The 12,522-nt window shown below is 66.3% G+C and overlaps 1 protein-coding gene across 13 annotated transcripts in view; it reads left to right on the top strand.

Annotated features, from left to right (window-relative positions):
• Positions 1–11,404, top strand: part of FRMD1 (FERM domain containing 1) — a 31,678-nt gene extending 20,274 nt beyond the window's left edge. For 3 of the 13 annotated variants that reach the window (XM_045500317.1, XM_045500318.1, XM_045500306.1), the window contains 9 exons: positions 126–199; positions 1,813–2,041; positions 2,195–2,359; positions 2,697–2,762; positions 2,960–3,028; positions 3,638–3,812; positions 4,393–4,740; positions 7,850–7,929; positions 9,640–11,404. In XM_045500317.1, the coding sequence (XP_045356273.1) occupies positions 126–199; positions 1,813–2,041; positions 2,195–2,359; positions 2,697–2,762; positions 2,960–3,028; positions 3,638–3,812; positions 4,393–4,740; positions 7,850–7,929; positions 9,640–10,077 (1,644 nt within the window). In that variant the 3' untranslated portion in view covers positions 10,078–11,404. Of the gene's footprint in view, positions 1–125; positions 200–1,812; positions 2,042–2,194; positions 2,360–2,696; positions 2,763–2,959; positions 3,029–3,637; positions 3,813–4,392; positions 4,741–7,849; positions 7,930–9,121 lie in introns of all 13 variants that reach the window. The other 10 variants (XM_045500319.1, XM_045500310.1, XM_045500307.1 and 7 more) reach the window with 9 other exon arrangements.
• The last annotated feature ends 1,118 nt before the right edge of the window (positions 11,405–12,522 follow it).

The raw sequence follows: 12,522 nt of genomic DNA, 5'->3' as shown, positions 1-12,522 counted from the left end.
GCCACCTGGGCGTTAGCGGGAGCCAGTGTGACACCTGTGGGGCGCTGGCCGTGGAAACCGTCCCGCTGCCAGCTCCTGGGCGCTTTCCATCCAGCCCGCGTCTTCTCGCTGCGCTTCCCCTGCAGGGTGGGAGGCCCCGCGCGCCCTTCGTGAGCTTCCTCAGGGTGCAGTACTACGTGGAGGATGGCAGGGTCATAAGGTAACTCCGTGATGTCAGAGGAATTCTCTGGGCCTGTGAAAGCCCACCGGGTGAGCCCAGGCGCGTGAGGTGCATGCAGTCAGTGTGCTGGGGACACGGTAGTCCCTGCACCTGCAGCCTGCAGAGGGCAGGAGTGGGGGTGGGTGGTTGTGGTGAAGGTTCTGGAGAGTGGGGGTTGTGTGGTTGTGTGGAGGGTTCTGGAGAGTGGGGGCTGGGTGGTTGTGTGGAGGGTTCTGGACAGTGGGGGTTGGGTGGTTGTGGTGAAGGTTCTAGAGAGTGGGGTTTGGGTGGTTGTGTGGAGGGTTCTGGAGAGTGGGGGTTGGGTGGTTGTGTGGAGGGTTCTGGACAGTGGGGGTTGGGTGGTTGTGGTGAAGGTTCTAGAGAGTGGGGTTTGGGTGGTTGTGTGGAGGGTTCTGGAGAGTGGGGGTTGGGTGGTTGTGGTGAAGGTTCTAGAGAGTGGGGTTTGGGTGGTTGTGTGGAGGGTTCTGGAGAGTGGGGGTTGGGTGGTTGTGTGGAGGGTTCTGGAGAGTGGGGGTTGGGTGGTTGTGGTGAAGGTTCTAGAGAGTGGGGTTTGGGTGGTTGTGTGGAGGGTTCTGGAGAGTGGGGGTTGGGTGGTTGTATGGAGGGTTCTGGACAGTGGGGGTTGGGTGGTTGTGGTGAAGGTTCTAGAGAGTGGGGGTTGGGTGGTTGTGTGGAGGGTTCTGGAGAGTGGGGATTGGGTGGTTGTATGGAGGGTTCTGGACAGTGGGGGTTGGGTGGTTGTGTGGAGGGTTCTGGACAGTGGGGGTTGGGTGGTTGTATGGAAGGTTCTGGAGAGTGGGGGTTGGGTGGTTGTGGAGGGTTCTAGAGAGGGGGGTTGGGTGGTTGTGTGGAGGGTTCTGGAGAGTGGGGGTTGGGTGGTTGTGTGGAGGGTTCTGGACAGTGGGGGTTGGGTGGTTGTATGGAAGGTTCTGGAGAGTGGGAGTTGGGTGGTTGTTTGGAGGGTTCTAGAGAGTGGGGTTTGGGTGGTTGTGTGGAGGGTTCTGGACAGTGGGGGTTGGGTGGTTGTGGTGAAGGTTCTGGAGAGTGGGGGTTGTGTGGTTGTGTGGAGGGTTCTTGACAGTGGGGGTTGGGTGGTTGTATGGAAGGTTCTGGAGAGTGGGGGTTGGGTGGTTGTGGTGAAGGTTCTAGAGAGGGGGGTTGGGTGGTTGTGGTGATGGTTCTAGAGAGTGGGGTATGGATGGTTGTGTGGAGGGTTCTAGAGAGTGGGGGTTGGGTGGTTGTGTGGAGGGTTCTGGAGAGTGGGGGTTGGGTGGTTGTGGTGAAGTTCTAGAGAGTGGGGTTTGGGTGGTTGTGTGGAGGGTTCTGGAGAGTGGGGGTTGGGTGGTTGTATGGAAGGTTCTGGAGAGTGGGGGTTGGGTGGTTGTATGGAGGGTTCTGGAGAGTGGGGGTTGGGTGGTTGTGGTGAAGGTTCTAGAGAGGGGGGTTGGGTGGTTGTGTGGAGGGTTCTGGAGAGTGGGGGTTGGGTGGTTGTGTGGAGGGTTCTAGAGAGGGGGGTTGGGTGGTTGTGGGGAAGGTTCTGGAAGGGCCGGGGGCAGCAGGAGGACACAGGCTGGGTCAGGACCATCCGGCAGGGCCAGATCTGGCCTCTTACCAAGGCCACCCCCGCCTTCCAGCGACAAGACGGCCAGGCACCTGTACTACTGCCACCTGAAGGAGCGTGTGCTGAGGTCCGAGTGCACCCACCGGGAGGAAGCCTACTTCCTGCTGGCCGCCTACGGGCTGCAGGCCGACCTGGGCAACCACCGGGAGCTGGTCCACGTGGGGAGGTACTTCGAACCGGAAGCCTACTTTCCGCAGTGGGTAAGGCTGCGGAGCCCGGCGGAGCCCGGCGGAGCCCTTTCTCTGCCCCCCGGGCCCCGTGCGGAGTCCCCGAGAGGGGAGGGCAGGGTGAGGGGCCGCAGGGGGCGGAGGGAAAGCGGGAAGGGCCTCACAGGCCCGCGGCCTCCTCCCCAGATCATTGCCAAGAGGGGCAGCGCCTACATCCTCAGGCACGCGCCCGCCGTGCACCGTGAGCAGCGGGGCCTCGACCCCAAGGAGGCAGTGCTGCGCTTCATCAGGGAGGCCTGCCGGCTCGATGACGTGCCCGTCCACTTCTTCAGGCTGTACAAGGTCGACAGGGTCAAGCCCCGGCGGAACTGGGAGTCCGGGCCGCCTCAGAGATCCTCTGCCCGAAGGGCCTGGAGGAGCAGAGCCCGTGGGCAGCCAGGACGCCGACCCCAGCACAGTGCGGGCGGACGGCGTCCCCTCGGCTGGCCGGCCCGGGGCCCGGGCCCGTGACCGGGGCTTAAGGGGCTCAGATATCTGGGGACATGAAAGTCTGAGGGGGTGAAGGAGGCAGGGAGGTGGCTGACAGGCCTCCGGCATCAGAGGGGAAGAGGGACCCTGCTCATCCCTGGCGGGCCCACCCCCACCCCGGGCACAGGCTGTCGCCTCGCTGAAGTTGGCGTCCTTTCAGGATAAGAAGGAGGACAGGCCTACCATCATCCTGGGACTGACCCTCAAGGGAATGCAAGTCTATCAGGTGCCGGGGAAGAGCCCCTGGAGTGGCCACCTGCTCCCCCCTCCCTCCTCCTTCTCCCCTCCCTTCCCTTCCCCTCCCCTCCCCCCGACCTCCTCACCCCTCCCCATCCACCGCCCTCCCCCACCCTTCCCCTTGAACCTTTGCACTGGGTCTATCCTCTGGCCGGCTGTCCTGAGCACCTCTCTGCGGTTTTGCAGGAGGCGGACCACGCTCCCAAGCTGCTCTATGACTTCCCCTGGTCCCACATCGGGAAGCTGGTGTTTCTGGTGCGTGTCTGGTGGGATCGAGGTGGGAGGGCTTCATCCTCCATGGGGAGCAGGCACAGCCTGAGACCCGGCACCCAGGGGCGTCTAGGGCTTGACCCTGTTGACCTGGCCACAGGGCATGTTTGCTGCTGGTGGCCTGGTGTTCTGATGTGGAGCAAACAAGGGGGATGAGGATCAGGTCACGGAAACTCACCGCTGCAGCCTCCGGATGCCCCCGTTCCTTGGTCCTGGCCTCGGGAGGCCTCCCTGGGCCCCGCCCGGCCCTCGGGGATGAGGCGCAGGACGGGGAAGGCCTTGGACGCAGACTTGCCGTGGACCTTTCCTCCGGATGGCGAGACTGAGGCCTGGCGTCCCGTCCTGGGACTGCTGCCCCGCACGCGGCCTTCGGGGGGCTGAGGGGAGTGTCTAGACGTCCGCGATGTTCCGGGGCCGCCCTCTCGTGCCTGAGCGCGGGGTGCTGTGCGCCTCTGACCGCCTACCAGCACGCGGGAACGGGATCTGCAAACAGGGACGAGGGCGACTTCCTATCTGGGGTCACGGCCCGTGTTTAACACGCTCGCTGTCACGTGGTTTTCTTGTAAGATTACATCTTGCCTCTTCCTCGCTCAGGGGAAAAGGCTGGAGATCCAGCCGGACGGGCCGCCGTCAGTGCGGAAGCTGGTGTATTACACGGGCTGCGCCTCGCGCTCCGGCCACCTGCTGCGGCTGTTCAGCGCCACCCACCTGCTGAGGCTCACGCTGCGACCCACCCTGCGGAGGCTGCAGCAGCTGGAGGAGGCGGAAGGTGCGCCCTGGCCGCGGCCGGACACCGGGAGCCGCCCGGGCCGACGCTGGGCACCTTTCATTTTTCCCACTGGGGGGCGTGGCCTCTTGGCTCCTGTGTCCTCTGGAAGGGGGAGGAGGCCGATTCTGAGGATGGGGACTGGGGACAGTTTGAATTCTGGGAAGGAATTCACTAGGTGTGGCAGGAAGGTTGAGGGGCTGGGGGGCTCCTGGGCTCCCTGGCCGTGCACACACGAGCGTGCGCGTGTCCCCGTGCACTTGTGAGCATGTCCGCTCGCGTGCAGGGGCTGCTGGGGGTCCCTGACACTGGGGACGGTGGGACAGCCCCGGGGAACCATTACAAAGGCACGTATCCGGAGCTTACTGGCTGTGGGTGACAAATGCCACGGGTACACAGGGCCCTGATCCCTGGGTGGCACTTCCCTCCCCTCACACTGCGTCCCCTGGGCCTCAGCACCAGCCGGGGGCATGAGCAGGATCCCGGGGCCACCGCTGGCACCCTGTGGCTCCAGGCATGTAAGACTGCACCTGTGTCCCCTCCGAGCCCGCTCTTCCCCGCTGTGCCTCCTGTCCCCACACAGAGAAGCAGCACTATCGGGAGTCCTACATCGGCGACATGCTGGACCTGGACCGAGACCCGGGTGACAAGGGCTCCCCGGGCTCCCCCCGCAGCGGGCATGGTGGCCGGCAGCTCCCGGAGCACCCGTCCCTCGGCTCGGCTGACAGCAGCAGTAGCCCCCGCTTGCGAGGCATCGAGGCAGACGCTGGGCCTGCAGAGCCCTGGGGAGTGTCGGTGGACGAGCCCTGGGGCACCGAGGCCGTGCTTGGGGAGGCGCCACCCTGCAGCCCCAGCACCAGCCAGAGGAGCCACGGCACAGACGGTGGCCACGGAGGCGGGTGCGAGGGGGAGGCCCAGGACCGGGGAGACGGTGAGTGTGTGCCCGGCCAGCCCCCAGCAGGGCCAGTGTTGTGGGGCTGGGGTGACAGGCACTGACCCCCCAGTGGGGCCGGGTGCACAGGCCCATGACTCCCATGTGGCCCCTCAGTTCCCCAGTGTGGCCTGACCCCCCAGCACCACGAGGAGGCCTTAGGGCCTGGGGTCAGAGACCGCGTGATGGAGTCCTCCCTGCGGGTGTGCTGTGGAGTGGGGGTCCTTCAGCCATCTCTGCAGCGGGTCACGAGGGGCCCTCAGGACTTTCAGGGAGCCCGACCTGACCGGTGCCCCTCGTCCGTCATCCGGCCATCAGGGAGTGTTTCAGCCACGTTCCTCTCTAGCTTCGCAAGACGAGAGGTTTCTAGGAGATCTAGGGCCCGGGGTCCCCAGGGATGCCTCTGTGGCGTCCAGGGGTGTGGGGCCCTGCCTTGTCACCCCGGGAAGGTCCCATTGGCTCCACTGTCCCCTGACCGTCTGCAGCACTCTGGGCGGTGGACATGATGGGCAGTTGTGGGGACCGGCTGCAGGTCCCAGCCACCCACGACCACCCAGGGTCCCCTGGAGTCACCTGTGGACACCTAGCATCTGGTTTGCTGTCTGTGTTTGTGTCCAGGCTTGCGGTCTGCAGTCCAGTGTGAACAATACTGCTGATGCGCGGTTTGCCCCGTAAGGGCCTGTTGTGCCTGGACAAATGCCACTGAGGAAGGATGGGGCGGTGCAAGCCCGTGGGTGGGGAGGGCTGGGACCCTTCCCCGGTTTCCCTGTCCCTCAGCCAAGGACCCCCTGAGCGAGGAGGCCCACGGACAGCCTCCCACATTCAAGGGGGTTCAGACACCTCAGTAGGGAACACGCGTGACCAGGTGTGTGACTGCAGAAAACCTCTTCACTGCGCTGCAGATCAAGGCCACTGGATGACGGGGTGCAGGAAAGCTCCGGGTCTAAAGTCAGAGCGAGGGCCCCCACAGGAGGAGTCAGAGTGAGGGTCCCCCCAAGGGAGGAGTCAGAGTCAGGGACCCCCCCCAGGGGAGGAGTCAGAGTCAGGGCCCCCCCCAGGGGAGGAGTCAGAGTCAGGGACCCCCCCCAGGGGAGGAGTCAGAGTCAGGGCCCCCCCCAGGGGAGGAGTCAGAGTGAGGGCCCCCCAGGGGAGGAGTCAGAGTGAGGGTCCCCCCAAGGGAGGAGTCAGAGTCAGGGCCCCCCAGGGGGGGAGTCAGAGTGAGGGTCCCCCCAAGGGAGGAGTCAGAGTCAGGGCCCCCCAGGGGAGGAGTCAGAGTCAGAGCCCCCCCAGGGGAGGAGTCAGAGTGAGGACCCCCCCAGGGGAGGAGTCAGAGTGAGGGTCCCCCCAGGGGAGGAGTCAGAGTGAGGGTCCCCCCAGGGGAGGAGTCAGAGTGAGGGCCCCCCAGGGGAGGAGTCAGAGTGAGGGTCCCCCCAGGGGAGGAGTCAGAGTGAGGGCCCCCCAGGGGAGGAGTCAGAGTGAGGACCCCCCCAGGGGAGGAGTCAGAGTGAGGGTCCCCCCAAGGGAGGAGTCAGAGTCAGGGCCCCCCAGGGGAGGAGTCAGAGTCAGAGCCCCCCCAGGGGAGGAGTCAGAGTGAGGGTCCCCCCAGGGGAGGAGTCAGAGTGAGGGCCCCCCAGGGGAGGAGTCAGAGTCAGGGCCCCCCAGGGGAGGAGTCAGAGTCAGAGCCCCCCCAGGGGAGGAGTCAGAGTGAGGGTCCCCCCAGGGGAGGAGTCAGAGTGAGGGCCCCCCAGGGGAGGAGTCAGAGTGAGGGTCCCCCCAGGGGAGGAGTCAGAGTGAGGGCCCCCCAGGGGAGGAGTCAGAGTGAGGGTCCCCCCAAGGGAGGAGTCAGAGTCAGGGACCCCTCCCAGGGGAGGAGTCAGAGTCAGGGCCCCCCCAGGGGAGGAGTCAGAGTGAGGGCCCCCCAGGGGAGGAGTCAGAGTGAGGGCCCCCCAGGGGAGGAGTCAGAGTGAGGGTCCCCCCAAGGGAGGAGTCAGAGTCAGAGCCCCCCGAGGGGAGGAGTCAGAGTGAGGGTCCCCCCCAGGGAGGAGTCAGAGTGAGGGCCCCCCAGGGGAGGAGTCAGAGTGAGGGTCCCCCCAGGGGAGGAGTCAGAGTGAGGGCCCCCCAGGGGAGGAGTCAGAGTCAGAGCCCCCCCAGGGGAGGAGTCAGAGTGAGGACCCCCCCAGGGGAGGAGTCAGAGTGAGGGTCCCCCCAGGGGAGGAGTCAGAGTGAGGGCCCCCCAGGGGAGGAGTCAGAGTGAGGGCCCCCCAGGGGAGGAGTCAGAGTGAGGGTCCCCCCAAGGGAGGAGTCAGAGTCAGGGCCCCCCAGGGGAGGAGTCAGAGTCAGAGCCCCCCCAGGGGAGGAGTCAGAGTGAGGACCCCCCCAGGGGAGGAGTCAGAGTGAGGGTCCCCCCAGGGGAGGAGTCAGAGTGAGGGCCCCCCAGGGGAGGAGTCAGAGTGAGGGTCCCCCCAGGGGAGGAGTCAGAGTGAGGGCCCCCCAGGGGAGGAGTCAGAGTGAGGGTCCCCCTAAGGGAGGAGTCAGAGTGAGGACCCCCCCAGGGGAGGAGTCAGAGTCAGAGCCCCCCCAGGGGAGGAGTCAGAGTGAGGACCCCCCCAGGGGAAGAGTCAGAGTGAGGGTCCCCCCCAGGGAGGAGTCAGAGTGAGGGCCCCCCCCAGGGGAGGAGTCAGAGTCAGGCCCCCCCCAGGGGAGGAGTCAGAGTGAGGACCCCCCCAGGGGAAGAGTCAGAGTGAGGGTCCCCCCCAGGGAGGAGTCAGAGTGAGGGCCCCCCCCAGGGGAAGAGTCAGAGTGAGGCCCCCCCCAGGGGAGGAGTCAGAGTGAGGCCCCCCCCAGGGGAGGAGTCAGAGTCAGGGCCCCCCCAGGGGAGGAGTCAGGGCCCCCCAGGGGAGGAGTCAGAGTCAGGGCCCCCCTAGAGGAGGAGTCAGAGTGAGGGCCCCCCAGGGGAGGAGTCAGGGCCAGGGTCCCCCAGGGGAGGAGTCAGAGTGAGGGTCCCCCCAGGGGAGGAGTCAGGGCCAAGGCCCCCCAGGGGAGGAGTCATCCTTCCACAGAGGTAAGAGCTTGTCTCTGGCCCCGTTCACATCCCCCGCCCTTCCCACAGCCTCTTGCAAGGAGCCCTCGGCGGCCGTGCAGGTCGGGCTCATCAGGACGTGGGGCCACAGCGAGGAGGCCCTGCACCAGGTATGTCCCCGGGTGGGCCCATGTTGGGCTCCTGCACCTGTTTTCCTGGCCCGCCCAGGCCCACCGCAGGCCTCCAGTTAGAGAGCCCCGGACCTCAGTGAGGCAGTGGGGGCGGGGAGGGGAGGCTTCTGGGGGAACAAGGCGGTGGGGGGGGGGGGCGCTGGCTCCCCAGGGACCCTGCCTTCCTGGCTGGGTGCTCGCTGGATGGCGGAGTCCACCCTCCCTGGGTGGTGAGGGCTTGAGGGGCCTCTCCAGGCCCCCAGGGGTAGGAGGAGGGGCAGAGGGCAGTGGTTCCGGGGTAGTCTGGGGGCTCCCCTCCTGGCTCCGAGCTGACCTGGGGGTGGTGCCCTGGACAGAGAGAATATCAGGCTGTGACGTGACTCCCAGGGAGGGACGGACTAGACCCAGGGATGGGGCAGGCGCCACAGTGCCCTGGGCAGGCGGCTGGCTGGGCCCAGAGATGATGGACGGGACGTGCCCACAAAAGGCGATGATTGGCCTGGATGCAGGGGTCCCGCGTGGCCGTCTGCTGCTTTGACGCAAGGTCACGGTCACTTGTCACGGCACCGGCCCCAGCTTCCTCCCTGCATGGCTGTGGTAGTTCAGCGTGGTGGCCCCTAGCTGGGCCCTGACCTGGACGGGACCCGGGGCGGCCTCCTCAGAGCCTGGGCACTGGACAAGCTTCCTCACACGTGAAATGGGGGAGGCTGTTCTTGACTTCTGTGGATGCTTCTGGATCTTCCTAAGATCTATCAAATAGTAACCAGGTCTGATGAGTTGAAAGCAAGAAAACAGTTCAAGGCCGTGTCCCGCCCCAGTTGTCACGTAGCCCCCAGTCCCCTCGGGATGGGTGTGGGCTCCATGTCAGGTCCCAGGAGGGGGACCCAAGCCCTTCCTGTAGGAGCCTCCTCAGGACAGGAGAGGAGGGGGAGGGCCCACGCAGAAGGAGCCACTCCCTCCCTGAGCTGCCCCGGCTGAGGACAGAGGGGCCACTGCCTGTGCCCCACCCCTGCCCAAGGGGCTCGCGCCCGCAGCGGACACAAGGGATTGGGAGTCCCCTCCTGTCCAGGCTGTGCTGACAGTGGGCCAGCAGGGTGCAGGGAGGACAGGGCGGGCAGGACAGAATTGGAGGGGTGGACAAGGACGAGGAGGCAGGGCGGGAAGGCAGACGCACTCACACTGTCCCCTGCAGATCCCAGAGGCAGATCCGCACTGCCACGGCCTGGACCATGCACCACCGGGACCCTGCGGAGTGAGGCCCTCGAAATGCCTCTCCCTGGTCCTGTGCAGGGAGGACCAGCTCCCAGAAGAGTTTGTGGTGTAGACACCCAGGGGTGTGGCTCTGCACGTGGGGCTCATCCACACGGCACGGCTCGTCCACGGGGGGCTCATCCACACGGCACGGCTTGTCCTCCCGGGGCTCCGTCTACACAGCACGGCCCGTCCACATGGGCTCTGTCTACACGGCACGGATGCATCCACGTGGCAGGGCTTGGTCCACAGTCCCTGGCCCCCGCCCTTTTGTGCGCTGGAGGCCCCGCCACCACCCCGTTGACCAAGACCCCCCTCCTATGGGTTCACCCGCCAGCTGTATGGAGAAGCCTGGAGGGAGTAAGAGGACCCGCTTCTCGTGCTCGCCATGACGGGTCCAGACTCCTTCTGTCTTAGTGTCAGGAGGCAGAAGTCAAGGCGTGGCCACCCCGTCTGCAGGTGGCTCGGGGGTGGCCCCCACCCGTCCACTCTGGAAGGAAGATGTTGGCTGTTCCCGCGTGTGGGAGAGACCCTTCCGGTTCCCTCTGCACGGACCCTCCCCCCCGCAGTGGATGGCCAGACCAGGTGCACAGCCTTCTGGGAGCCTTTGACCCAAGGTCACGGTCACCTGTCACGGCACCGGCCCCAGCTTCCTCTAGACCGCCCCGCCGCCCCTGCTGCTCACAATCCCGGAGGCCTCTCTGTGAGGTGTGGGCCCAGCTGTCACCCCACGACAGACCTGGCCGGTGGGTGACCCCTGCCCACCCCTCACACGATGCGTTCACCGCAGGGCTCCAAGCCTGCAGTCGCACGGCACGTGGACGCCCGGTCCCTGCGGGGCCTACGGAGCCCGAGAGGCGGCTGGGCCATCCCGAGAAGCCAGGATGCAGATTCTGAATGTTCCTGGCCCTGCCCCCCCAAGACCGAGCTGAGCGTCCCGTCCCTTTCCAGCAGAGGTCACGCGGGTCACTGACCCGCCGTCCCCAGGGGCGGCCGGGGCTCCCACAGCGCGGGTCACCCGTTAGGGCTCAGAAGGCGGCGGGTGAGATAGGGCAGGGTGGGGACTTGACCCAGCCGCCCCCTCGGCCCGGACCCAAGCTCCACGTCTGGGGCTGGAGAGACTTCAGGGCTTCGCGCGGCCTTCCCGATGGGGCGGAGGTTTACAGGTCATGCCGTGGCGGGTCCTGGAAAAGTGTGCTTCTGAGGGACAGCACCCTGCCCTCGGGGCTGTGCCATCGGTGCGTTGAGAGGCCGTGAGCAGGCAGCACGTGACGGCAGGTGCGTGGCCTCGGCCCCAGCCTCAGCGGCCAGCTTGCCGTTGGAGCACTGGGGCAGGAGCACTGCGCCAGCCTCCACAGGCTGGGAGGACAGAGCGGGGTCCTCCCAGACGGGAGGTTCAAAGGCGGGGTGGCCTCCCGGGGCCGGGGCACGCTCCCCTCCCCAGGTCCAGGCCCGGCTGCCAGGTGGCCTTCCCGCGGCCAGCCGCCACCTGGATTGGCGGAGGGGGTGCGCGTCAGCAGGCTGGTGGCCTGTGTCCCCGGAGGAAGGCTGGGCTGGCGCTGCGTCCCGGCCGCCTCCCGACCCCAAGTGGGCCCCTGCCTCCCGTCCAGAGACCTGAGCGGGCGCTGGGAGCAGGTGCGGTGCGAGAGGGGTGGTAACAGGCCCTGAGCCTGACGGGTGTTAGGGTGCGGCTCGTTTTACCCGGGCCCCTCCCGCCTCTGCCCTGCACAGGATCTGACGCCTGCTGTCCCCTTGATCAGATGGACTGGCACGTGTCCGTCTGGTAGTCCCGAGCACTCGGCGGTGACTGGAAGCCCGCTGCCACAGGGCCCTGTGCCTGTGACATCGCCCGTCTCCTGTGCTCGTGCCCCGAAGGCCACGCCGGCGCGGCCAGCTCAGGCTCATTTTGGAGACAGAGGGCAGAACTTGAGCCCGTGTGTGTGGGTGCACATGTGTGTGGGGGCACATGCACAGGTGGGTCCACATGCACACACATGTATGTGCGAGTGTGTCCGTGCACGCACACATATGTGCATGGGTCCACACCTATGTGTACACACATGCATGCATGCACGGGAACGTGTGCACGTGTGTGGGTCCGTGTGTGCACGCACGCACGCACACGGCAAGTCTGATGCCGCCCGGGCCGGGCTTCCTGACCCTTTCTGTGAAAGGAAATCTGGGTGTGTGCACACTGGCACGTGTAATAAAGGACCTAAATACACGTCTCCCATTTGCACTTGGCCCAACCGGCGCTGCTGAGCCAGGAGGCTGGGCGGTGGTTAACCCACCTGGGGGACGTGCGCTGCCGCTGAGGGCTTGTCCCGTGCACACGTGCCGTGTCCTCGTGCTGCCTGGACTGGGGGACACGTAGGAACATTCATGCCCCGTGGAGCCCACATTTTCCAAATCTGCTTAGGGAAGTGAGGCTGCTCTAGCCACCTTCACGTGTGGTCAGAGGATGCTGCCATAGGGGATGGGCCAAGAGGGATGGCCAGGGTCACTGTGGTCACCCGATCTCCCTCATCAGACACACATCACCAAGGTAGGTGATGGGCCAGCCCTGGGCAGGTGCAGGTGGGGATGACAGGCACATGCACATTCAGAGCACGGTGACGGCCAGGGTCGGGGGGACAGGTGTCCCACGCTGCCCGTCTGGCCCCCGTGCGGGAAGTACCCAGGCCCAAGACCACCGGGGGCAGAAGCGTGAGGAAGCCCAGCGGGGCCCAGCGGGCGGAAGGCCTCTGGGCCACCTGGGGTTGCTTCTCCCCGTGATTTTCCAAACCCTGCTAGACTGGTCCCTGTAGCAACAAATGGGCTTGGGTCCACCCTGATCTAAGATCTATGGGCGTTATTTTCCTTCGCGGTAAGGAAACTTCTGGGGACCGGGGCTCAGCCCGGCAGACTGATCTGCTGTTGCACAAAGAAGGTGTCAGGTGAGGTGAGCGTCAGGGTGGGGTGGAGGTGCCCCGGTGGCACCAGGAGGGTTGGCGGCCGTGGCGGCTGGACACAGTGAGGTGGATGGCCCTGGGGGACGCCGCGTCTATCCCCGGCTGCCACAAGAGGGCGCTGGAGGCACGCTGTGCTGCCTGGGCATCCGAGGAGGGGCGGGCCCTGCCTTGCGGGGGGGGGGGGGGGGGGGGGGGGGGGACGCGACACAGCCGGCTGGCACACGTGGGACACAGGCCTGGGTGCTGGGGGCGGGCGGGCAGGGCCTCACATCCAGGCCCTCTCCCATCACCCTGAGGACGGCCAGGGCCCAGGGCCCCGCGTCCTTGGCAGTGGGGCTGTGGGGACCGCTGGCTGACCCTGAGAACTGGAACCCTGCAAGGGCTTCTATTT

The sequence above is a fragment of the Leopardus geoffroyi genome, chromosome B2 (genome assembly GCF_018350155.1).
Source record: "Leopardus geoffroyi isolate Oge1 chromosome B2, O.geoffroyi_Oge1_pat1.0, whole genome shotgun sequence".
NCBI lineage: Eukaryota > Metazoa > Chordata > Mammalia > Carnivora > Felidae > Leopardus > Leopardus geoffroyi.
Note: the sequence above shows the minus strand (reverse complement) of the source record. Positions and strands in the feature narration are given on the sequence as shown.